The 27,743-nt window shown below is 39.9% G+C and overlaps 1 protein-coding gene across 1 annotated transcript in view; it reads right to left on the bottom strand.

Moving 5' to 3' along the window:
• brd8a (bromodomain containing 8a) overlaps positions 1–27,367 on the bottom strand; it is a 78,339-nt gene extending 50,972 nt beyond the window's left edge. The window contains exons 1-12 of the mRNA XM_048609667.1: positions 27,339–27,367; positions 23,346–23,442; positions 18,364–18,433; positions 17,763–17,812; positions 17,557–17,679; positions 14,520–14,600; positions 14,303–14,367; positions 11,480–11,589; positions 8,772–8,987; positions 8,440–8,575; positions 6,221–6,397; positions 454–728 (exon numbers count right to left, since the gene is read on the bottom strand). Of these exons, the coding sequence (XP_048465624.1) occupies positions 454–728; positions 6,221–6,397; positions 8,440–8,575; positions 8,772–8,987; positions 11,480–11,589; positions 14,303–14,367; positions 14,520–14,600; positions 17,557–17,679; positions 17,763–17,812; positions 18,364–18,433; positions 23,346–23,442; positions 27,339–27,360 (1,422 nt within the window). The 5' untranslated portion in view covers positions 27,361–27,367. The remainder of the gene's footprint in view (positions 1–453; positions 729–6,220; positions 6,398–8,439; positions 8,576–8,771; positions 8,988–11,479; positions 11,590–14,302; positions 14,368–14,519; positions 14,601–17,556; positions 17,680–17,762; positions 17,813–18,363; positions 18,434–23,345; positions 23,443–27,338) is intronic.
• Between the last annotated feature and the right edge of the window lie 376 nt (positions 27,368–27,743).

Genomic DNA, 27,743 nt, shown 5'->3' with positions numbered 1-27,743 from the left:
ATGAGTCCATTCAATACGCAGCAGTCCGCTCAAAGCTGGTGAAAACAGCATCAAAATAGAACGCCTGTCTAATTTCTAAAACAGAACTCATAGAATTTGCTCCCCATTGCGCCCTCACTTTTGAGTTTTGAAAATTGCTATGTTCCCAGAGCTGTGGTGTGAGGGGAACAAGGGGACCTGCTGTTTAGAATGCAGCTCTTTAAGTAATGAGCACTATTTTTTTGTGGGGTTTTGCAGGACAGGACTCAGGCTTCAAAGATGGGCCACGCCTAATATTAAAAGATACCAGGATTTAAAAGGGGCCTCACAGCAGTGAGCACTCAGTTAGAGCTCTATAACAGCTACTGTGACCCATATTTTGGGAAGCCCTACTTTAAAGCAATGGCATTTGAAATAAGGAAGAGCCAAAAAGAAGGGAACAAAATATTGTTTTAGAAGGAAATAATTGTTTACCTTCTCTTCAATGATTGCTAGGATGTCTGCCTGGTTGCCCAAGCTCAGCATATCTGTATAATCAGATACCCCAGTATCTTCGGTGTCTTCAAGCTTTGGTTGATGCTGATCTGCAATGCCCTCTCTTGTTCTCGTAATCTGCAAACTGCCACCTGGTAGACACTTGCTTTCTCCAGAGTCAATTAACACAGAGAAGCCAGCCAGATCTCCAGATACTGATAGAGATGGCTGTTCCTCACAGCTCTCCACCTGAACACAAATGGTGGTTTCTTCAACTGCAAAGATAAAACATCAGAAAAAAAAAATGATCCTCCAAAAATGAATACATCTTCTGTATTTGCAACCAGGCATCCTGTAGAAAGGACATTTCATGATATGTTTTAATGATGCAGTTAGCTTTTTCAAATATTTTATAGAGTACATTGGAAGCATCTAGCAAAATGCAATGGCACTCTGAAATTGAAATCCTTTGAGATATTTAAGCTCATTTACTCTGGCTGTTGTCATGAATGGGCCATAAACAAATTAATGTGAAAACTACAAATAAATAATTTCCTTAGTACATAAAGTGGCAGAAACCTTGGAGAAAAGAATCGAGATGTTCTCCAATAAAAAGATTCTGCATATAACGCAGGGTGAGGAAGGCTTGCTTCAACACCAAACATTCGAGATATAATGTCCTACTTCTTCTTCCTTCCCTGCTGAATAAGGAATTTGTTTCAGTTAATAAATCTCAAAATCCATTCAGATGAAACCCTGGTTGCCTAACCAAACTACTTAGCTAGTTATGGAACAATGCGGGCTTGCAAAGGGGAAAGTGTACAATTTTATCCAAGATCCTCCCAGGAGATTCTTCATTCTTTAATACCTTCTGAATGTTTACCTCATATCAAATGTCTCATCAGAAATAAATTAAAGCACAGTTAAAATTCTTTAAGTTTTGCCAAAAACAAGATGAAAGAGAGACTCGGTGTCAGTCAGTGGCTTATTTTGTTTCAGTATATTACCAAAAAAAAATCTGTAGCTCATTTTTCTCCCAAGTTATTTGCCTAAATTTCTTTCAATGTGCTGCACAGTTCATAGTTCCAGTTGGGAAAAATCTCTGAAGACCTTCTTACAGGTCTCTGGCACTGTCACCTGAACTGACTAGGATAGCCCTCCCACCCAAATCTTCCTCATTTCCTACAGGGAGATGCTTTGTATTAAATCAATATCCTCTATGGAGAGCAACTGGATGAGGAAACAACTGGTCTGAGAACTGCAGGAATTATCCTCAGTTGAAGGTTCAACATGCAATGTCACTGTGTCACATTTTAAGGTTATTTAAAAGAAGTAACACAAAGTCATTGAATATGAAAGGCAACTATTAGTGCAAACAATTACCTTAAAAAGTAATCAATTGCTGACGGTGATTTTGCATCGAGCCCACATTCTCTCTAAAATAGTTAAAGATTGTCCCAAAAAGCCATGATTAATTAACAAATTCCCAAAGTATCAGAGTTCCAGATAATCGTACTTGCAGCGTATTTAAGTAAAGGGGGGAATCTCAGGCTGCATCTAAAATCACCATTTTACAGAATCAAATTGAAAACTGTAGGAATGAGATCTTTTAGTTATAAAAGGTCTTAAAGCTTTAGCTTTTAAAGCATTTTGAAAGGGATGGTTTAATGTCCCTCTACTGACAAGAGATTTATTGTTGTGCATGAATCCAAGTTATAGCCATTTCAGACTCAGAATAGTGCCGATGCAGCTTGTAAAACACAGTACACTTCCATACATGATTCTCTTTCTTATGGTTATAGGGTGTGTAGTGTATCGGTAGGATGATCAAAATTATAATGATTGTCATCAAGCCTCTCCAACAGAAATGTGTATGGGTATTCTTTACGGATTTTTCCTGATCTCTATTCTTTCTTAGTTTTCCTGAGTCACACACCATGCTCATAATAGCATGAGGCTGGTTTTTAAACATTTCACCCATGTGTCTCTGAATCTAGTTGCTGCCGATGAAAGTACGTTGCCAATAGTATAACTGGAATTCCACTTATCATGCTAAAACACTGAACTTCAAAGCGAACAATCACTCAGCCAGCCTTGCAAGAACATGCTTTCAAGTTACAGCACTTGAAAATATTCCCCTCTACAACCTCTCCGGTATATGGTTCCCAACCACGACAGTCAATGGTTCAAACTACCGCTGTTAATCTCAGAAAATAAAGCACAGATGAAGCCATTCAAATAATTGCACCAGTGTTGGCTCAGGCTGTTTGATGAAAGCTAATTGTTCTATTATCCATTTCTCTCCTCTGCCCTCAAATCTCTTTGTTCTTTGTAAATACTTATTCAGTTTCTTTTTAAACAATGCACCCACTCCCTCAGTACTTGTGATCATTCATTTTGTACTTTAACAACATTCTGTAAGGTGAAAAGTCATCTTTTACTTACATTGTGTGAAAATTTGTTTTGTCTTCTAATTTTTCCAAAGATCTATGTCAATAGCATGTATGAATATTTTCAATGTTGTGTCAATATTTTAATTTTTTAATTGCTATGATGCCCTAGATAATAGGATATTTAAACTATTTAAAGTTTCTTTGCAGTCTTAGCTGTGATCAGCAGACAGCACTATGGCGTATCTGATGTGCCAAACTGCCTGTATGAAAGTTCATCCTATCTTTAGTTTTTTAAAAAGTGCTGTACATTTTTACTCAATTAAGATATATTGGGCCACTACCAGCTCATTCCCCCAAAAGCTGAGAATATAAAAATTTATAATGGAAAAAGCTGACCTGAAGTGCATAAATGCTGACACAGTATTTTGTATATTTTATTTGTAGACCTTTTTTTAAAAAAAATCACAGATTTTGAGATTATGTAGAATTATCTGCTGTCTTCATATCCCACTTCATTTCAACCAGGGCTTCAAAGTGGGATCACCGGCAACATTTTGAGGTTGCGAGTTCTGAAACAGCAATGACTGACATGGAGCTCCAACCAACTGCTAACGGCCGCATAGACCCTTTAAATCCTCACAGTTTTTTTTAAATAGGGGACAGGCCCAACTGGCTGATCTTTGAGGCCTAATGACTGTTTCGGAAAACCCATTGAAAAAGTATAACCTTGCTATCTAAGGATTCTGTGAATTAATCAGATTCCATCACCCACCCCTCAGGGATCTCTTACCCCTTCTCTTATCACCAATTCCCAAGTGTCACATAAATCTTATCCCTACCTTACCACCCATCATAGATCTCTCACTCTCACCCCAAATACCCACTCAAAGATCTCACCATCTCCCATCTCTCCGATCTGAGCTCATGGCAATTTTCAAACACCAGATTGGCAAGCAAGGCTCCAATTCTAATTATCAACTCACAAACGTCTTACATAAATTCAATATCCATTTCATTGGTTTTCTTCTTCAACTCTAAACATTTAAAATACAGAATTCTACTTGCCTTTCTGTGGCCTGTTCTAACTGTACTCACACCTTCAAAAATCCATATCTGCATGAGGGGAGCTGAAAGAAGTTTATAAAATAATGACAGGTATAGATAGAGTTTATATAGTTGTCTTTTCCTTAGGATGGGGAATTTCAAGACTAGGGGACACATTTTTAAGGTGAGAAGAGAGAGTGATTAAAAAAACATGAGGGACAAATTGTTTACGCAGAGGGTAGCTCACATGTAGAATGAATTTCCTCAGGGAGTGGTGGATGTGGGTACAATTACAATGTTTAAAAGACATTTGGATAAGCGCACGAATAGGAAAGGTTTGGATGGATATGGGCCAGGTGCAGGCAGGTTTAGTTTGAGATTATGTTCAGCATGGACTGCTTGTACCAAAGGGTCTGTTTTTGTGCTGTATGGCTCCAGATTTCTCCGCTGTTTCAACAATTACTACTAACATATTTCAGTTACTAAAATTCCCAACAAAAGGTAAAAACCCTCATTACATGAACCAATATTACCTAACAGCTCTTCCACTGAAACATGCAACCAATTATACTGCACTCCTACTTACAAATTATATTTTCAAGAAATTTTAAAATTTTCTATTATCATCAAAAGGAAAGAAGTTGTCCATTGGAAAATTTACAAGGAACTAATGAAATCATTCATTGGGAATCACAATGCTTTACCTCCCGTAAGATCTCCAAATGTCCCCTACTCAAAACGACAGAAATTATGGAACACAAGCACAAAGTCCATCATAATTTGAGGATGAACTATGGATCAAGTCACACCCAGTTTCGTGAAGAAAACCTTAGACACAAGACTGATCTCCAGCTTCACAAGCAAATTAAAGCCATTTATCTATGTTTTATTCTACAATTTTCTTTGATATGTTATTTAGGCCGAAGGATAGTACCACATCCATAGCAGCATTAACCAACTAACTTTTCTTATAAAGCAATATTTTGATATTTTTACGAAAAGTGTCAAATTTCTATATTGCACGGTATAATAGACTCTATTTGTACTATTAAATTCTGGTGTTGTATCCATATTGTAGATCACTGTTTTTCTTACTGCAAGGCATTTGAAATTGGAGTTAGTGGTGTTAAGCCAACATGACTGGAATGTCAGCATTTGGCAAGGTGCTGAAGAATCTGAGTTTTGTGGAATGGATAACTGTGTAAATCTATTTAGTTTTATTCTAGTTTGATAATACACCTCCAGAATTACTGTATGTTGCACATGCCCAACTATCATAAATGAGCAACAAAAACTGAAATTGCTGCAAAAGCTCAGCAGGTCTGGCAGCATCTGTAAAGAGAAATCAGAGTTAACGTTTCGTGTCTGGTGACCCCTCCTCAGACCCTTCCTCTGAAACGTTAACTGATTTCTCTTCACAGATGCTGCCATACCTGCAGAGCTTTTCCAGCAATTTCTGTTTTTGTTTCTGAAATACAGCATCTGCAGTTCTGTTTTTACCATAAATGAGCTTTCAGTAATATAGATTGTTAATTTTATTCTCTTTCTACAATATATCCTTTCCCATTTTCCCAATTTTTTGATCCTTTTATATGAAGTTTTCTCTCCTCATGCAATGAAACTCTATAATTAGCTGTAACAACTCAGTGATCTTGGGATAAGGAATAGTTCTCGCTCCAACTTCACCTTATCCAAGCATTCAGCCTCTGTCTTTTTCTGACAGCATAACTCACTCAAATTCAACTCTCTGATTTCCAAGAGTCACTGTTCTATTATTCTGCAACAAATCACAATGAATCCCCAAAGCAAAGCATTAACACACAACATTGCATTTATTGTGTTTACGTCAAAAATTGTTCTAATTCGGATAATTTCATTGCGCAAAAGTTTTTCTGTAAAGTTTATCAGATGTGCAAAATTTAGATTGAGGATGCAAAGCTTTAGCTAGACATGGTACCAAAAATCTTTCATTAAGTAAGTACCACGGATAAATAATGGTTAAAAGTCAAGAAGGCATGGACAAAATAAAATGTTCCACTCAGCCTTGGATGTTTGTATTATTTTTTGAGATTTTCATTTCAGAGCACAATGTATGGTGTCACTGGTTATTCATTCTAGCAGAGTTTCACGTGGTGCTAACGAACCAAAAGAAACTTGTCCATATTTGTCAAACGTTTGTTTGAAACCCCACAGTTTGCCCATTTCTTTTTTTACCTTCTTCAAGATCCAGATCTACAAGTTTGGGACAATCTTTAAAAGGAATAGGGTATTAGGTTACTGCACGTTTTCTGAGATCTGGCAGCGATAGGTTAGACTGCCTTGTGACAGACCTGTCCCGCTGCTCTCCTGCGTCATTGCTGTGGTGCCGGCTGAACACACCTGGTCAGCTAGATTTTGCAAAGGTTTAACTGGAGGTGGTGCCTCACTGCTGATAGTAGAGAAGGGAACGAAAGGTGGCGTGAAGTGCGAGAGGCCGGCCTCCAAAAGCCTGGACAGAGTAGGGGCTCCTAACACAAAGTGCACAAAGAAACATACAAGGCTAATGCAGACAGGCAACAGCAACCATTTTCAACACACAAGTTCTTCATTTAGTTAAATGACATCTAAACCCCCAAGAACCAAACTTTCTAAAAGTTTTTGATACAGAAGCATGTAGTAAAGACTCCAATGAAAACAAAGTACAGCACAAAACAATGATAACAGCCAGACCTGTCCTAAACAATACCATATATACAAAAGCAACAAGGTCTGTCCCTTTCTGTGCTACTGTAAACAATCTAAGGTACCAGATCTGTGTCTACTTCTGGTGGAGTGCTGTCAGGGTTATCGTATGGAATGGCAATGACCTAATCTATTCCTAACTGTTCACAATGATACTGTTTAGCAGTATCACTTATCTATGATATCGTACACCAGAGAAAAACAGATGCAATCAACCACACAAAGTAAGAGACTGGAGGAATATAGAATGAAAGTGAAGAAATGAATCCTATTATTTATGACAAATAACAGAAAAAGTTAATTCTTTACTACCTGGCAAACCACAATGATTCTAGGATTGGGGAATAGGAAATGAAAATTATAACATTCACAATCTGCCGTCCCCCACCATTCTGTGATCAATTCCTGGGAGTTGGGTGCACATTGCCCAACCAGTAACATTCATTAATATTCCTCCGGAAGACAGTGAACAGAGAACTGGGACCGGGGGCAAATTTTACAAAACAAGAGAAATCTAAGAGTTGTTTCAAATGGTTAACATTCAAAAACACACCAACAACCTATAAATTGTCAAACATTCAGATACCAGAAATTGAAGCAGGGAATTCCAAATGAAACGATAGATAGGCAGCACATATCCAATTCAGAAAAGTTCAAGATCTGGAAGGGAACTTGCAAGTCATTGTGTTCTCATGATTTTTCTGTAAGACAAGTTACTGGTTCCATTTGGATGGGTCGGTGGGAGTGGGGGAAGTCATCCTTGTGGGAAGTGGCACTTGAAAGGAGTACCATATTTTGGTTTTGCAAAATAGGCACTTTTAGCTCTTTGCTTCTCTGTTTTTAAATTTGACAAATCATTGGTAATAAAAGAACAACACCTCCAATTACTGTCACGTTCCCTGTAGTATATTCTATCTAAAGTTTATAGCAACATGAAAGAAATTATCAATGGTAAGATCAGCACACTCGACAACTAAACTAGAGTATATGTTGCTAATGTTGGAGCAAAACCTGGGCCTATTTTGTGAAAGCGTCAGACTGGACAATGCAGATCTCCCTAACAAAGGGCATCCGAGAACAACTGAGCATTTCTAGTGCTGGCACATAAATTACCAGATAGAGATTAAATCCAATTTTGTAACTTGCTGTGATGGAATTTGAATTCATCTTAATCACAAAGCTATCATATCCTGCATCAATGTGATGACACAACACATTACGTGAACTAAAAATCATAATGGAGTTGAAAAATGAGCAAAAGTGCAAGTGTCAGAAAGACAGTGACATCAAAAGTGAAAAACAAAGTGTTTAAGAAATTTTTGGTCATTGCAGAAAGACATTTTGGGTGAGAGGAGAAGAGACAAATAGAAAGAAAGCGTGTGAAAGACAGAAATTGCAGATATTGCTACTATTTAGTTTTAAAAAAATTAAATCTTACATTCAGATCAACAGATTTTATTCAATGCTCCAATCTTAAAGACTGTTCGCTTCTAACCTTTTCTCTTAATACATTTTAACTTCAGGTTAAGTAGAGAGTATTATTGGAAACCAATCACTTTTACTATGAAGTTACAGAAAAAAGTCTGCCGACCAATGCCGGTCAACTTAAATCTCACCATCAACAAAAGCTGCATGCAGTGAATATATCAACAGATAATATTAAATTATTTCCAATTACAAACATAAGGATACTGAACCACAAATAGATTTATAATGTGTAAACAAAATTGGATAAAATATGTTGCTGCAAAGGAGATGCAACAAATATATGTCATATTTCTGCCGTATCTGACATTAAAATAGAAATACATAACAGTAAAACTGTCACCTGCAGGTGCCGGGGACACTGGTACATTGGACTGTAGCTCTGGAACATGCAGCGTTGACACACCTGCTCCCATTTCAACATGCACATTCGGACTAGCAACATGACCAGAATTCACCTGCAGCTCAGCTTCACTGACCTGCAAAAGGAAAAAGGAGAAAAAAAAATTCAATTAACTTTGAAGCAATGCAAATTCCACAAATCTTTACAATATGCCTTGAATATAACATTTGAAACCATCACTACTCAACGTACCTCATCATCTTTACAATCTTGGTGATATTCTGCTTAACAGATCACTTAGATACCTTAAAAATAAACTGGTGGTTACTTACAAGCCTAGGACTTGTAGGCAGGAGACTCCCTTTTTTCAGGAGCTCGGACAACAGTGGAGAGGGTGGAGGCGTGGCTTTCTGTCCCAATAACCTTTTCTGGGGAGAATCCTCCAGCACTGGAGTCAGGGGAGTTTCAAGATTTGTGGAGGTGACGGGAGTCTCAGGGGCTGAGATCACTGGAATATTCGGAGTGCTTCCGATGTTTATCGACACCAGCTGTACAAGGCAAAGAAAAATTCTTAACTCCCCTTTTAAATAAGCAAAAAGCACACATACCTGATAAAGAGATACTTTCAGACATGATGAGCACATCCTCAGTTCAATAGCCATCAACAGGAAAATCCAGTTTGGAGGAGTGCACAACGAAGAGAATCCTCATGAATATCAAACTACTAACCTAGACCTCCCATATTCCATTAATGCAACTCTTCAATGTCCACATGCAAATAATCATTTTGTAAATGTATTTGAGAGTATGGAGAACAGAAACTATTAAAGTACAGTCTGTCCCCTAGATTCCACTGCTGAAACAAAACTTATTTACATGCAAAACAGCCAAAGGTGCTTCATGGGAGTACTTATAAACAAAGTTTGACATTGAACCATATAAGAAAATATCACGGCAAATATTAAGGAACTATCAAGCAGCTGCTGGGATGTTCCACACACATCAACTGGCATTAGTTTCCACACATAGACCTCAGAGAAACAAATTACAAGGAATGTTAGTAGAGAGGTTTATGTAAAAGATTATTATGGCAGGGCTTATTCAGGCTCCAATGGTGGAGCAATTAAAATTGGGACAAAGCAAGAGGCCAGAATTCAAAGAAACACCACTATCTCCGAATCTTTTCTCAGTAGGGTGCAGGGCTGGAGGATGGCTGAGGCAATTGGAACATCTGAAAAGAAAGTTGAGAATTTCAAAATAAAAGCCAATATAGATCGGCAAACAATATAGATAGGTTAACAGGCGTTGGTTGATGTTAGGATAAGGACAGGGCTTTGAATGAGTTCAAGTTTACAAAAACTACAAATTGGGAAGCCAAGCAGAAGAGCACCATAATATGAGAGTCTAGAAGTAACAAAGGCCTGAATGGGTGTTTCAACAGCAGATGAATTGCTGCAGGGGTGGAGAGGGACAGGTTGGAGACGTGAAAACAAGTAATCTTGGTGACCGAGAGGATTCTGGGACCAGAGGTTCATTGTAAGGTTAAATGCGACACGACGATTGTGAAAGACCAAACAGTGATCGAAGAAAGGGTTGGAGTTGGTCCTCTCAATACTAGGCTGGAGTAAATTTCTGATCATCTTGTACCCATTTTCTCATCGTACATGTCTATTGTACCATGACAGAGACACACAATATTGTCAAGACAAGGATCTACACACATTTACAAATGGAAAGCTCACAAGGGCAGAAAGAAGGCTAAATTCAAAGTTTCAAAAACATTCAAAAGAATAAAAGACAAGAGAACCCACAATAAATAATTTAAAACCCTTCACTTGTTGGATCTTATCATAAGTGGTGTTTTCAATATATCTATTCATGGGATCTGGGTATCACTAGCTGAACTAGCATTTCTTGCCTATCCTAGTTGCCCTTGGTGGTGGTGGGTGAGCTGCCTTCTTGAATCACTGCAGTCCCTGTAGTGTAGGTAGATCCACAATGTCTTTAGGTAGATAGTTCCAGGATTTTGACTTGGCGATACTGAAGAAATGACAATATATTTTCAAGTCAGGATGATGAGTGGCTTGGAGGGGAACTTGCAGGTGGTGGTACTTCCATGTATCTGCTACCCATATCCTTTGAGATGAAGTGAGGCTGTAACGAAGTCAAGAACTGAGTGGCCTTGGGAGACCTCAAACTAAGCAGCAGAGAACTGGTTATTGCTAAACAAGTGCTGCTAGATAGCACCGTTGATGACATGTTTCATCACTTTACAAATGATTGGCAGTGCATTGATGGGGCAGTAATTTTTATAACAGTTATATGTTTAATAAATTAACATTTACACAAATGAAAAGTTTAATGGCTGCTTATTTAGTTTTCAGAATATAGTGAACAGATTTAAGAAACTTGATTTCCAAAACAATTTCACAAGATCATCATTCAAGATCGAAATTTACTTATTTGGCACTGAATAAGCCCATCAACATAAAGAAATTATGATGGCTATAAAAGGGCAAATTCTTCAAATGAATGTGACAAAACCATGGCAGATATGCTAACAACGTGTTAAAATTTAGCTTATAGCAGGCAGCCTTGGTCATTCTTTAATGCATGCTCATACTCACAGAGTGATGCAATGAGAGGCCCTGATACAAAACATTTGATACATTCAGTCACAAGATCTTATTATTATTCAGTGATTCAGCAGATACTGTCTTACAATAATAGAATGTGAATAAAAAAGTGGAGCAGGGAATGTGTTGAAGGATACGTGCCATTTATGAGAATTTCATGACACAAGACACATAACATTGTAGATAGTCAGCAGTTTAAGGGTTACAGCGCTGAAGATATTCAACTTAAGGGTTTGTGACTCTAGTTCCATTGTTTCGTGCTTAATACAATCAGTAAGGGAAGAACACAACGGCTAACTAAGTTTACAAAAGGGAAAAAATGGATTTGAGCTGGATCAAAGGGACAAAATGACTACCACAAAGGAATGTTTCATACATACACTATTGTGACTCTCCTCACTCGCCTGTGTCGTATCTGTAGCCGAGTAGTCTATTCCAGGAGAACTTGATTCTAGTGGGGACCGGATAGGCAAGCTCATCAGTCGTTTAGGCGCATTTTTTGCTGCTTGGCGGGCTACAACAAACAGAAAACATTTTGATCAATTTTTTTTAAAAAAAATTGAGATCATTTGTCTATTCTGCAGTTCTCTTCATAGTTATACACCATGCAGTGTTCAGTCAGAAGTACAGCAGCCAGGCTACATTATTCAGCTACACCAACTCAAAGTTGCTCTGCAGTAGCTACAAGTTAATTTCATTGGTGACAAGAAGATAAATCGAATGTAACATAAGACATAAATATGGAAGCGGGAATAGACAACACATCCTACAAAACAGCTCCGCCATTCGATTGATCCTGCCTGATGTGTGGCTTCGAATCCACTTCCTTGCCCACTCTGTATGTAGCTTCATTCTTGGAAATACAAGCAATCTGGCTCTTTCTGTCTTGAAAATACTCAATTGTGAATTATCCACAACCATTCCATGTCAAAAAAAAATTTCAAACATTCAAAATCCTGAGTGAAAACATTTCTTTGCATTTCAATCCTAAGTGATTGGCCCCTTATGCCAACTTGTGCCCTGTTCCATATTCTAAAACCAGCAACTGAAGCAATCTTTCAGTTTCTATCCGGTCAAGTCCTTTCAAAATCTTGTACGTTTCAAAGAAATCACCCCTCATTCTTCCAAACTCCAGAGTTCTGTAAAGACCCAATTTATTCAGCCTGTCATTATAAAACACCCAGGAATCAATCTAGTGAATATTCAAGGGCCACCTCCAATGCAATGTACCTTTCCTTAAATGTGGAACTCAACAGTTTTCCAGGTGTGGTCTCACTCAAGCCCTGCACCACTGTAGAAAGTTTGCTTTATTCTTGTACTTCAGCCCACCTGCAATAAGGATCAACATTTTATTTGCATTCCTGCTTGCATGCTAACATGTGTTTCTTCTATGAAACAGTTTCCTCTGAATATCAGCATTTATAATTTTCAGGCTTGTAAAAATATTCTGCTTTTTTATTCTTATCCAAGTAAATAATCTCACAATTCCCCATGTTATACTCCATTTGCCACCTTGTTAGTCAACTACTTAATCCGTCTGTATCTCTTTGCAGCCTGCACCATAGCTTACATCCCTATTTGTCTTTATTTCTTCAGCAAATTTAGATACATTACTCTTCCACATCTCTTCACCATCTATGTTAATGATTTAGGTGAAAACAAACATGCAGAACAAGCTTAAGTTAGAATTATACTTCCACAACTATGAAATATAAATTCAAAATGGAATAAGCAACAACTATAGAGACTAGAACTCTAAAAGCATTTATAAACGCAGAGGTGTTAGATGACAATTGTACCATGTAGCTGCTGAACAAGTTGTGTAGACGAGTGAAGCTTTATAACTGATCATACTTTCTAATCTGGGAATCAGTGTAAATATTTTCAAAAACCTTGACATGGCAATAGGCTGAGATTCTACTCTTAATATCTATCCTCTGATCTACACTACAGTAGGAGCGATCCGAAAAGTTGATTGGCCTATAAACACTCAATTGCTGAATGCATGCCAGAAGAACAGAACTTGGAACACGTCTCAAAATAAAGCTTCTATTGTCTCAGCTGTCAAAGAAAATCACTACTATACATGAAAAATCTCAGTTACACCAATAACAAGCAACTTTTGTCCAAATAAACCAGCTATTCCAGTATTCTGAACAATAGCTCTGAATCTCAAAGTTCAGTTTGAGATTAAATAAACTGAGTAATGCATTGCAAGTACTGCAACAAAGGCTTCATGATTCTAGAGCATTTATATCCTCAAACTCTGTTGCTTTTACACCCTTGATAAACACATTACATGCTCTAATATCAGTTGAGAACCTACTATCATAAAGTTTCCCTTCCTAGTTGTATTCCATCCTCCCACTTTTGCTACACATTGGGAAGCAAGTTAACCATCTATTGTAAGGAGTTGACTAAAATATCAGAAAAACTCTGACCTCTTCATTGAACAATACTATGATTTATTTTTCATCTCCCTGAACAGAGTTGTGCGGTCTCAGTTCAAAGTCAGTATACCCGATAAGGTCATCCAAAATAGTACTCTAAAATCTTGGAGACAAAATTATACTGTCCTCTTAATCTTCACTCCAGTGAGATGAGCTGCAGTTTTTCTAACCTCTTTTTATAACTAGAGTATTGCAAGGCTGGTGGCATCTGGGTAAGTTCTAAGTACATACACACAAACACATGAACAAGGATCAAGAGAAGGCCATTTGATAAAGAACTCTAATAAATTCGTGAAACACTATTTCTCTTTGATGAAACCATGTTGGCGTTTCTTGATTATCTTGAATAATTATTCAAGTGCCCAGATACAAGCAAAAAACAATAATAAAAGGCAGTAAAAGACAATTTAAGAAATAGTTATGTCACTAAGAAATATAAAACTACTTTCATTTTTTATGGGGGGGCATGGCGATAGGTTATAGACATTAGAAACGTTAATCATTAAATGAAGGAAAAAAAATCTCAGACAAAAACAATCTATTTTGACAATTTTAGGAACCTAGTGAGCCAGTTGTACCAAGTGATGAGCTTACATAGGTGTTTTCTATTAGGAATGTAGAGGCGCTTAGGATAGAAAAGTCAATCTGGAAAATGTAAATATTTGACAAGTATACAGAAAAACTAGATTCATAATATTTCCATATGAAGAAACATTGATTTGTATTTGTTAATTATGCAGTAAATCTTGGAAATTTGAATTCATAAATGGCTCATACCCTGAAAAGCACTTTCTGTTGCACGCCTCTTCATCTCAGCCTCCTCTTCTTCCTGTTTCTTCCTTCTACAAATAGAAAAGCAAAATGCTCAGATCCCGGTTTCATTAATCAGCTATATTTTACATGGATGATCTTCAACAAAAAACATAAACACTCTGACTTTGGCTGAGATTATAAAGCTAATACTTGCTCACAATGTTATTTTTTCCATACTTACGCAACAATATCATTCCACGTTTCCTGAAGTTTACTGTCTCCATGACCAGATTGGATCAGCTCTGCTTCTCTCTTCACCTTTCTATTGAATCCAAAGTTACATCTGAATTAAAAGTCTGTTGCAAGTTTGAAGTTCATTCGTGGTTAATATTCATACTTGCCACTGTATAACGTTGCAAAGCTATTAATCTTCAACTCTTATCATCGCTTGGAATGTTCATCTGCAGGAAGTCAACCAGAAAATGCTTCTGCATACACAACTCACTTTAGGTGCGAAATGTAATCCATGGTAAGATGAACAGACATGCTGTTTCAGCATGAGCACCAGCTTTCAGGGATAGGCAAGTTGCTGGAGATGATCCTGAGAGACAGGATTTACATGTATTTGGAAAGGCAAGGACTATTGAGGGATAGTCAACATGGTTTTGTGCATGGGAAATCATGTCTCACTGACATGATTGAGTTTTTGAAGTAGTAATGAAGAGGACTGATAAGGGCAGAGCAGTCGATGTGATCTATATGGACGTCAGTAAGGCGTTTGACAAGGTTACGCATGATAGACTGGTTAACAAGGTTAGATCACATGGAATGCAGGGAGAATTAGCCATTTGGATACAGAACTGGCTCAAGGGTAGGAGACAGAGGGTGGTAGTGGAGGATTGCTTTGCAGACTGAAGGCCTGTGATCAGTGGTGTACCATAAGATTTAGTGCTGGGTCCACTGCTTTTTGTCATTTATATAAATGATTTGGAAGTGAATGAGGTATGGCTAGTAAGTTCGCCAATGACACTAAAATTGGTGGTGAAGTGGACAGTGAAGAAGGTTATTTAGAGTACAAAGGGACCTTGATCAGATGCTCCAAGGAGAGGCAGATGGAATTTAGTTTAGATAAATGGGAGGTGCTGCATTTTGGAAAGGTAAATTGGGGCAGGATTTACACACTTAAATGGCAAAGTCTTGGCAAGTGTTGCTGAACAAAGCGACCTTGGAGTGCACATTCATAGTTCCTTCAAAGTGGAGTTGCAGGTAGACAGGATAGTGAAGAAAGCATCTGATATGCTTGCCTTCATTGGTCAGCGCATTGCGTGTAAGAGTTGGAAAGTCATTTTGCGGCTGTACAGGACTTTGGTTAGGCCACTTTTGTAATACTGCATTCAATTCCGTGCTATAGGAAGGATGTTGTGAAACTTGAAAGGGTTCTGAAAACATTTACAAAAATGTTGCCAGAGTTGGAGAGCCTGAGCTATAGGGAGAAGCTGAATAGGCTGGGGCTATTTTCCCTGGAGCATCTGAGGCTGAGGGGTGACCTTAGAGAAGTTTATAAAATCATAAGCGTGAATGGCCAAGGTCTTTTCCCCAGGATAGGGGAGTCCAAAACTAAAGGGCATAGGTTTAAGGTGAGAGGGGAATGATTTAAAAAGGGACCTTAGGGGCAACTTTTTGACACAGAGTGGTACATGTATGGAATGAACTGCCAGACGAAGTGATGGAAGCTGGTACAATTACAACATTTAAAAAGCGTCTGGATGAGTATATGAATAGGAAGGGCTTAGAGGGATATGGGCCAAGTGCTGGCAAATGGGACTAGATTACGTAAGGATATTTGGTCGGCATGGACAAGTTGGACTGAAGGGTCTGTTTTAATGCTGTGCAGCTCTATGAAGGTAAACTGATGGACAACACATCCAACAAACACAATGGCACCAAAAAACTATTATCTTAAAATATTTAAATCACATGTACTCAAGCGATAGATATTATCGCTCAGACCATTGAGTATAGGAGTTCGGACATCACGTTGAGGGTTGTACAAGACGTTGGTGAGGCCACTTTTGGAGTACTGATTGCCCTGCTATAGGAAGGATATCATTAAATTGAAGAAGGTTCTGAAAAGATTTAGCAGGATATTGCTGGGACTACAGGATGTGACTTATAAGGATGGGCTGGATAGGTTGGGACTTTTTCCATGGAGCGTAGGGGGTTGAGGGGTGACCTTATAGAAGTTCATAAAATCACAAAGGGCATAGATAAGGTGAATGACAAAGTCTTTTCCCTAGGATGGGGGATTTCAAAACTAGGGGGCATAGGTTTAATGTGACAGGGGGTAGATATAAAAGGGACCTGAGGGGCAACTTTTTCATGCAGAGGATGGTGTGTGTATCGAATGAACTATCAAAGTGGTACTTGTAGTTACAGTTACAGTTACAACATTTAAAAGATATTCAGACAGGTGCATAGATAGGAATGGTTTAGAGGGCTGTGGGCCAAACCCAGGCAAATGGGACTTGTTTGAGAAACCTGGTTAGCATGGAACAGTTGGACAGAAGGGTCTGTTTTTGTCCTGTACGATTCAATCTGCCAACTATCTGCACAGGTTAAAATAATGTAAGAGAGGTGTAAACATGCTAAAACATGCAGGCTTTTAAAATACTTTGCTACAGATCTTCTGAAGATATAAATGCAAAATCTCTTACAAATACAAGAAGTGTTTACGATTGTTGCTTTAGTTCAGATGAATAATTATTTCATGGACTAAGTGCTGTATTTAAATGGACAGATAATGCAGATTAGAAAATAAGACCCCAATCCAAGAAATTCCTCAAATTAAACTCAACGTCTAAAACAAAAAGTTCAGAAACAATGAAGCAAAACATTAAATAAGAGTCAAGGACAACATGTTGTTGTTTACATGGGGAATGACAGGAAGGCAAAGCATTTAAAAATAAAAGTCCTGTTTTTACGGAGAAAGGAGAAAGAAGAAAATAATGCCATTGTCCCAAGTCCGTCTAAATCTGGACTGGCCCAACTACGATTAGCCTAGTTGGAGTGTACCCTTTTCTGCATAAACAAAAGAAAATTTTCTAATAACAAATGACAAAAATAACTACATTGACTTCTTCAGTTAGTAATATCTTGTACTGATTAGATTGGTGAAGGGACACATGATCAAAGGTGGCAAAAAACAAAATTACTTTCTCCTTTTTTACAGTAAATGTTTATATTAATAGTGAATAAAACTAAATTTGTAAAGTCCTAACCTGTATTTCTCCTGAGTCTCCTTAATAAGTTTCTTCAACTCATCAATTCGCTCAGCTGTGAGCTTACGAACAATTACATCCTCCACAGTTTCCACAACTTCTCCTTTTTCACCACGCTTTCGTCTGAAAAGGGTTTGACAGGGTCATTACAACAAAGAATCGTCATATTCAAAATCATCAGATTTTATTTAATGATGTACACTTACTTGGGAGTCTCTGTTGTCTCCAACAGTTCTGAATACTGGGATGCGCAATGCTATAGAAAAAGAATATAAACAAGCAAAAGTTTATGTGATAAGTAGAATATATACCACGAAATCTAGATGCGGCACATTAATCATAGCCATAGATGAGCCTCTCAGTGGCAGATGGGAAAGAAGTAGGGAAGGATGATGCTAGAGAAAAAAGGGAAAACCAACAGCAAATGGGATCAAAGATGACTAATTTCGAAGCCATTTCTTTCATTTGTCCATGTGATGTGGGTATCACTGATGCAGCTGATATTTATTGCCCATCCCTCACTGTTCTCCACAAGGTGGTGATCTGTTTCAGCCTTAGACTTTTTTGGGTGGTGGTGGGTGGAAGGAGACAGACAGGACTTGGTGTAGTTAATTACTTTATCCCAAGACTATGAAAAATGATTTGTTATTTTTTAATCCAGTTGGACAAATATATTAATCAGGAAATTGGTATACAAACCAATCAACGTGGAAGTTACAGTTACACATGAAGGTGCACAAGAGAAGAAACTACATGGACATTGACAGATTTCTTCTTTTGTTAAGCTGGCAGAAACTGAGCTCTTACCTTTTGTGAAAACCAGTCTGGTGCACGTCCAGGTTCTGCAAAGGGTTTGATTGCTCTGCTAACCGATACCCTGCAAGAGATGATAGGCAAGACACTGTTGGTGGCTTATTAATAATCTGCAGTGTGCTTTTAAAAATTCAGAACTTTCAACATTTGAAGTTGGGTCAAGTAAATCCTTCTTTTTAAAAAAATGTTGGCACTCAAAGTAGGAGTGTTAATGATCCAATCACGCAACCAACATTAGAAGGAAGTATTCTTCATCAGTTTTTGGACAGATTTCAAAAAAGTGTAAGCATTCCTTTGTTGTTATTGTGGCATTTGTGGAAAATTAAAGTGTAACCTGCAAGGGGTAAATTTATTAGCATGGATAAAAGATTAGTTATCTGGCAGAAAACAGAGTCTGTATAAAAGGGTCTTTGACTGAGTGGCAGGGTGTGACAAATGGAGGAGTCAGTGCTGAGCCTTTAACTTTTTATAATTTACTTCAGTGACTGAGATGAGGGGAGCAAAGGCATGGTAGCTAAATTCGCAGACAAAAATCAAGTTAGACAGGAAAGTAAGCAGGTCTAGCAGCACCTGTGGAGAGAAAGCAAAGGTTTAACATTTTGCTTCCAGCTCTGAAGAGGGGTCCATGGACATGAAACATTAACCTTACTTTTTCTCTCCAGATGCTGCCAGACTTACTGAGTTTGTCCAGCGATTTCTATTTTTGTTTCAGAATTCCAGCATTCCCAGTTCTTTATTTTAGTTTAGAGACAGGAAAATATGTTGTGAAGAAGGCACAAGGACGTATTGTGTACAGTTCTGGATGTCACATTTTACAAAGTATGTAAAAGCAGTGGAGCAAGTGCAGAAGCAATTTCCAAGGATGGTTCTACGGTTGAGAAATATCAGCTATGATGACAGATTGTAGAACTTGGGACTGCTTTCCTTGGAAAGGCGGCTAAGAGGAGATTTGACACAACTTTTCAAAATTACGAGTGGGCTGGAAAGGGCAGTTCGGGAGAAACTGTTTGTTTGCAAAAGGATCAAGAACCAGAGGACACAGATTTAAACTGATTTACAAAAGTAGCAAATATGATGAGAAAAAAACGTTTTCACACAGCAAATAGGACACGAAATGCACTACCTGGAAGTGTGGTGGAAGCAGATTCAATTGCGGTATTCAATATTATGTTGGATAATTATTCCAATAATGTGCAAGGTTATGGAGATAAAGCGGGAAATTGGCAGTAGGTAATGATGCTCATTTGAAGAGCTGGTGCAAAGACAATGGGTTGATGGCATCGTTCAGCACCCGTAACACTTGTGATTCAATGAGGAGCTTGCAGACAGATATCGAGATACTAAGAACTGCTGATGCTGGAGTCAGAGATAACAGTATGGAGCTGGAGGAACACAGCAGGCCAGGCAGCATCAGAGGAGCAGGAAAGTTGACGTTTCGGGTTGGGATCCTTCTTCATAAACAGGGGAGGGGAAGGGAGTTCAGAAATAAAGAGAGACAGGAGGGCTGGGGCTGTGGAAGGTAGGAGGGATGGTGATAGGTGAGTGCAGGTAGGCAGTGGTAGGGATTGGTCAGTGAGGTGGGAGGAGCAGATAGATGAGAGAGAAGATGGACAGATTGTGTCAAGTCAAGGAGGCAGGAATGAGAGGGAGGGATGGCCATGGGATGAGGCCAGGGGTGGGGAGATTTGGAAACTGGTAAAATCCACATTTAGGCTATTGGGCTGTTGCCTCCCAAGGTGGAATATGAGGTGCTGCTCCTCCAGTTTCCAGGCGACATCATTGTGACACTGGAGGAGGCGTGAATGGACATGTCACCCACAGAGTGGTGGTGGGGGGGGTGGCAGGGGTGGTTGGTGGCGGAGTTGAAATGGTTTGCGACTGTAAGGTGTTGTCATTTGTCACGAACAGGGCGCAGGTGCTCTACAAAGCAGTCGCCGAGCCTCTGCTTGGTCTCACCAATGCAGAGGAGGCCACATCAAGAGCAGCTGATGCAATAGACCACATTGAAGGATGTGCAGGGTAACCTCTGCCTGATGTGGAAGGTTTGTTTGGTGCCTCGAATGGAGGTGAGGGGGGAGATGTAGGGGCAGGTGTAGCACCTCCTGTGGTTGCAAGGAAAGGTGCTGGGGGTGGTGGGGCTAATGGGGAGTGTGGAGCGGATGAGGGAGTTGCACAGAAAGTAGTGCCTACGAAAGGCAGATGGGGTGGGGAGGGAAATATATCTTTGGTTGTGGGGTCGGATTGTAGGTGGCGGAGAATGATACACTGGATACGGAGGTTAGTGGGGTGATATGCGAGGACAAGGGGGATTCTGTCTTTGTTTCTGTTGGAGGGAGGGGATGTGAGGGCAGAGCTTTGGGAAACCCAAGAGATGCGGTTGAGAGCATTTTCAACCACCGAAGGGAAGAAGTTGCGGTCCTTGAAATAAAGAGGACATCTGGGATGTTCAGGAGTGGAACGGCCCACCTTGGGAGCAGACGCAGAGGAGGAATTGGGAATAGGGGATCACATTCTTGCAGGAAGGTGGGTGAGAGGCACCCAACAAACCCCTCACATTAGACACATGAACCTGCACATCCTTCAATGTGATCTATTGCAATACTGCTCCCGATGTGGCCTCCTGTACATGTGAGAGACAAAGCGGAGGCTTGGAGACCGCTTTGTAGAGTGCCTGTGCTCTGTACACGACAAACGACAACACCATCTGTCGTGAACCATTTCAGCTCCCCCTCCCACTCCCACTCCCACGCCCACGCCCACTCCCTGGTAGACAGATATAGTTAGGTCAAATGAGTGGGCAAAATATCTGACAGATGGAGTATAATGTGGGAAAACACAAGGCTGCTCACTTTGGCAGGAAAAATAAAAAAAAAAGCAAAGATGGAGAATTACTGCAGAATTCTGAGTGACGAAGAAACTGAACAGGATACTATCCTTTCTGATGAGAGGAACTGAACATAAAAGGGGGTTGTGCTTCAGTTGTACTGGGCATTTGTGAGGCCACATCTCAAATACTGTATACAGCATTCCTTATTTAAAGAAGGATGTAAATGAATTGGAGATAGTTCCAAGGTGGTGTACCAGATTGATACCTTGGATGAACAGATTGTCTTGTGAAGATACATCAGATAGATTTAACTGCTTTCCACTGGAATTTAGGAACGAGGGATGATTTGATTGAAATGTGTAAGATCCTGGGAATACGGAATTTGAAACACAACAAGATCAGTCATGATCTTATTGAAAAGTGCAAAGTGCAGCAGACTTGAGGGGCTGAATGGTTTACTTCTGCTTCTATATGTTCAATGTTCCAATTGACTGCTTTACATGCAACTTGTGAAGCACCTTCAATTATATTACACTCGACTATGATGCAATGGGTTATTTTGGTTTCTTAAAGTTTACCAATTTAGTGCGCCATTCTCATTACAAGCTGGCCTGAATCATCCCAAACCTATTCTATTCAAGAGCCTTACAACAGGCAGACAGAGATATCTTTCGTCTCATTCAAATGGAACTGGCCCAAACTGAAGTAACCAAGAAATATACTGTGTGCTAACTTTCTACCTCATCTTCAAAGTAGTTCACTAAGAAAATGCACAACAGTCTGCTTAAAGGTACCTATTAACAATTCTACACACGAGTGGTGTAAAATGATAGCAAAGTACATTCTTTGATTTTTCAAGTCTACTCAATAGAGTATCACCCCCTCCCCTCAACAGACATTTTGTCTACAAATCTTTGTCTGTTTCTAATAAACATTAGGAAAAGCGTCAGCATAATTTTTTGTCTTTATAATACAAAAAAAAAAGGGTAATGAAGGGGTGACAATAATATCCCTTAAAACAATTTCTCGTGTATTTCACCTATTTGAACCACATTTTCTGGACCCAATTTCCCTCTCAACATGGTGCAGGGCTGGATGAACACAGGAGGCCAAGCAGCATCATAGGAGCAGAAAGGCTGACGTTTCGGGCCTCGACCCTTCATCAGAAAAGGGGGAGGGAAAGGGGGTTCTGAAATAAATAGGGAGAGAGTGGGAGGCGGATAGAAGATGGATAGAGGAGAGGATAGGTGGAGAGGAAACAAACAGGTCGAAGAGGCGGTGATGGGGCCAGTAAAGGTGAGTGTAGGTAGGGAGTTAGGAAGGGGATAGGTCAGTACAGGGAGGACGGACAGGTCAAGGGGGCGGGATGAGGTTGGTCGGTAGGAGATGGAGGTGCGGCTTGAGGTGGGAGGAGGGGATAGGTGGGAGGAAGAACAGGTTAGGGAGGCAGGGACGAGCTGGACTGGTTTTGGGATGCGGTAGGGGGAGGGGAGATTTTGAAACTTGTGAAATCCACATTGATACCATTAGGCTGCAGGGTTCCCAAGCGGAATATGAGTTGCTGTTCCTGCAACCTTCGGGTGGCATCGTTGTGGCACTGCAGGAGGCCCAGGATGGACATGTCGTCTGAGGAATGGGAGGGGGAGTTGAAATGGTTCGCGACTGGGAGGTGCAGTTGTTTATTGCGAACCGAGCGTAGGTGTTCTGCAAAGCGGTCCCCGAGCCTCCGCTTGGTTTCCCCGATGTAGAGGAAGCCACAGCGGGTACAGCGGATGCAGCAGCATCTGCAGTTCCTACCATCTCTAATTCCCTCTCAACATGTTTATTTCTCCTCTGGAAGATAATCTCTGAGTATTAAAAAAATCACCCTGCAATTAAAATGATGTAATATTCTGTCATATATATGCAAAATTGTCAGTCAGTAACTGATCATGATATAGCAAAAATCAACTTTAAAAATTCAACATATCTTAGCTCTGACTCCAACATCCAATGTTTAACTTTCTTCTAAATCTCTTAACAAACCTTCAAGACAAAATCTTAGTTGCGTTTTTATGTTAGGTTTTCCATCAGATCGAGATGTGAAGCAGTTAAGCAAAATTTACACCATTAAAAGTTGTTTCTAGCTGTTTTTAATATTGTCACCTACCAGTTTTGGTCTCCGCTCCGCATCACTGAAGACGCTAAACATAGCTTCTCGCGGATCGACCATGGTTCAGTAGGGCCAGTACTCAGCAATTTGTGCTCTTGGAGAGAGGAAGACAGCCCAAAATTATTGACTGTCAGGAGAAGTAAAGAAAATCAATGCTTCCCAAATTATAGAAATTGCTAATCACACTATGGAATCACAACAATTCTAATATTTGCATGATGATTTGCATAGTTAGGCTTAAATTAAGCAGTTCACTTGCAAAAGCAAACCAACTCAGTAAAGAAACAGAACAGTTCCACTAGGTGCGGAATGTACCCACCATAAAAACTGTCATTGTCCTATTGCTGTTAACGCTTGCTCTGTACAATGGAACAGTGACTGCATTTCAAGAATGCTTCATTTCCCATTGAACATCTTGAATCACAATCACACAACGTATAATCATAAATCTCTCTCAAGTATGTGGATATGTTATCAGCTAAACTATGTACATCAGGGCTATCGGAAAAACATTAGGGAACGGGATAAAGTGAGTAGTTCTTGCAAAGAGCCAGCATGTAAATGATGGAACAAATGCCCATTTTGTGGGTAATCATTCTACGGTATTGGTTGAGTGAAAAATATTGGATGGGACAGGGGTGGGGGTGGGGGTGGTGGTGAATATTTTCAGTTAATTCTACATTGGGCTTTCAAAAGAAACATAACATGTACAACAGGTGATCTGGGGAAAAAAATAATCAACACCAAATTTATATATTCATGAACAGAAACTACAGAGGTAATGATTAATTGCTCATTACAATAGCAATATTGTTGAGACCGTTAATTATACATTGTAAATTTATTTCCTTGATTCTGCCCAGTCTCAAGCAGAAAAATATATTGTCAATGCTCATCTTCAAATCTCCAATTCTTTCTCTTGATGCCTTCCTCTTTCATTCCCTATCTCCCTCTACCGCCATCTATTTATAAGGTTTGCACATTATTTTGTTGTTATTGCAACATGATTCTTTGTATACCAACAGTACATGCACTCTCCTCTCAATTACATCTACTGCCTTTGTTCTCATTTCCTTCGCAGATTGCGTTAGAAGAAAAATTTAGAAGTGGCTAAGCAGAATAAATAGTCGCAAAAATAATGTGACATTTCCAGAAAGTGTGATCAAAATAAATGTTGCTGTTGGTCTGCCATAATTGATAGCAATAATTCAACAGTAAATTTGGATAAATCAAGAATCTACAAAAATGATCTACTTAAATCACTGATCTCAATGTTTCATGCAATATTCAGAATGAATCTCATGTTTTACAAGAATACACATGTTACAGCAACTATTATCAGGGACTGGAACTGGCCTGTTATTTTAGAGTAGGAGGGAGGATTTCTAGACCAGATGTTGTCCTTTTAAGCACCAACTCTAGCTTTTATTTCATCCATTTGTCTATTATCTACACCTTTGCTGTGACAATGGCATTCCTTGAAGAGAAATGCAAGATTACAAATAGTAATATTCAGTTATCCTTTTAGATACTACCCTTCATCTATCTCCTGCTGCTCATGCTTATCAAAAGACTTGCACATTTGCAATTATTCTATTCCCATTCATTCTATTTTGTCACCCTTTTCTTCTTTTTCATTTATGCTCTGCATGTTTTTATTTATTTTGTTTCGCCACTGAATAATGAAACAAACATGAAACAGGCCTCCTTTTCAGTTTCACCATAATTTCCAGGATCTTTACTTTGTTTTAATAACAAGACTTTAATACATGGACTGGAATCAGTACAAGTGATCACTGGGCTTGCCATAAAAAAAGTGACCTAGTTCCATAATGCCAGTTAAGGAAGAACTTAATCTTTATGAGGTAATTCAACATGGTTAACTAGCAAGCCACGAAGTGGCACCAGACCATTACAGAAAAATTAAAGTTGTTCAAGAAGCTGACTGCGTGTGGAGGTTGTGGGATGGGGTCCACTGATTAACACTAATCTCCACCAGAAATTAACATAGAGGTCAACATTTTCAGAGAGGCCCTGGCATTTCATATCTGCCCAATGGAGGTTTTAACTTCCTGGGCAAATACTGCAGACATGAGGTGATCAGAGCTTCTGAAGTACCCTGACACAACGGCAACAAACATCTCAACATTCACCATTTGGCATTGGAACATCCAGGCCATGATTTCCAGTTTGCCTGTGCTCTTTAACCACCATCTGAATTACTGTTTGGCCACTGTTGATACAACCTTGGGCTGTACATGTAAAAAAACTGAGGCAAAAGCTATGGAAGCTTTAACTGGAAATAAAAGCAGAATATGCTGGAAATGTTCAGAAGGTTAGGGTTCATTTTAAAGGTTAATTTTTTGGATTCTCTTTCCAGAGACACTGTTGGGCTAATCTGGATGTCCCAACAACAGTAATTCCTCCAGTATTTTCTACACAGTAGATAGTCCTAGGCTAAGTGTATTCCAGTCAGAGAGCAAGGGTCTCCCTCTAAGTATGGTGCTGCTTCACCTGGAAGGTATGTTTGGGCCCTTGGATAGTAGGGAGGGAGGAGGTAAATGGGCAAGTGTTACACCATCAGCGGTTGCAGGGCAAGGTACCACGGAACAATAGGAGAGGTGTTGGGAGTGAAGGAGGAGTGGACAAAGGTGTCTCGGACACCTACACTCACAGAACATCTACGTTCTGCCTGCAAAAAAAAAAAAAAAAAGACCCTGAGTTTGCAGTTGCCTGCCACTTTAACGCACCACCCTGTTCTCTGGCCAACATCACTGTGTTAGGCTTGCTGCAGTGTTCCAGCAAAGTTCAGTGCAAACTGGAAGAACAGCACCTCATTTTCTGATTAGGGTCCCTGCAGCACTCTGGACTCAATATCGAATTCAATAATTTTAGGCCTAAACTCTCCCATATCCCAGCCCCCTACCCCACACACCAGGCCTTGTTATCACATAGTATACAATTACTATTCTATCATTACACACTACCTATTGCTAGTCACTAGCAGTCCCCATTAACAGCTATTCACCCACCTCGCTAGATCATTATCAACTGTTTTGTCCATCCAACTGCACTTCCCTTTCTTTGGGCTCTATCCCCACTTATGATTTACTCCTTACCCCTCTCCCCACCCTATCCTCTGCATACAAACCAACATTTTCCTAGCTACAAAAACAAAGTTGCTGGAAAAGCTCAGCAGGTCCAGCAGCTCAGTTCGGAGGAAGGGTCGGTTAACTCTGTTTTCGCCTTCATAGATGCTGCCAGACCTGCTGAGCTTTTCCAGCAACTTCTGTTTTTGTTCCTGATTTACAGCATCTGCAGTTCTTTGGATTTTTATTTTCCTAGCTACCATCAGTTCTGAGGAAGGGTCACCAGACCCGAAACGTTAACTAATTTCTCTTCATAGATGCTGCCAGACCTGCTGAGCTTTTACAGCATCCGCAATTCTTTCGGTTTTTATAAAGACTCGGTGCACCTAGCAGCATCTATGCAGACAGAGAGTCAACATTTCAGATCAAGCTACCAAATATTTTCAGCATTCCCTGTTAACATTATAAAAGCTTAAGGTATTTAACATTGCGGAAGGGAAGACAAGCCAGGCACTCAAGACTGCTCCACACTGCCCACGTTGACAGTTCTTTCATGTTCGGATTCCTAAGTTGAAAGCTTCTCATCCACCTTCTCCTCCTCTCGCCAATGAGCCACTCTAACATCCATGAAGCCCCTTCCACCAACCTCTCACTCCGTCTCCATTCATTCCTCGCTCTCTCCGCTATTCTGCCCATAGCCCCCGTCCCCATTCTTCCTCACTCTCACCCTTTCCTCCTCCTCCCTGTCCCCATTCCCCACTCTCTCTACTCACACCTTTCCCGCTCTATTCCCCCAACTCACTCGCCACCCCCCCACAACCCATCACCCCCTCCCCATTTTCTCCCTTCGCCGTCTCTCCCCTCCCCATTTCCACTCTCTCCATGTCTCCAAGTTACTCACTGCCACTACTAGCCGCCATCATCCCATTAACCACCGCGCGCCATGACCTCTAACCCCGCCCGTAGAAAAGATTAAACCATCACCATCCCACGAGATTTTATAAAACTCGATCGCTGAATATTAACATTATTACTTAGTGTTGAATTTGAGGACATTATCGGCATTTTCTCCTCCACTGCTGAAATAAAATGAACACAGGTGAAAGGTCAGGGCTTCTGATGTCACACGCAGCGCACTCATTGGCTGCGCCGTAACCAGGCAACAGCGCCAGTCCCCGGCGAGCGAAGAACAGGTACCCTCCCCCACCCCACAACCGAAAAGACCCAGACTCCAGCAACACAACCTTCTTCCCCCACCCCACCAACCAAAGAAAGACCCAGACTCCAGCAACACAAGCTCCCCCCC

This window comes from Rhincodon typus, chromosome 21 (genome assembly GCF_021869965.1).
Source record: "Rhincodon typus isolate 14 chromosome 21, sRhiTyp1.1, whole genome shotgun sequence".
Classification (NCBI taxonomy): domain Eukaryota; kingdom Metazoa; phylum Chordata; class Chondrichthyes; order Orectolobiformes; family Rhincodontidae; genus Rhincodon; species Rhincodon typus.
Note: the sequence above shows the minus strand (reverse complement) of the source record. Positions and strands in the feature narration are given on the sequence as shown.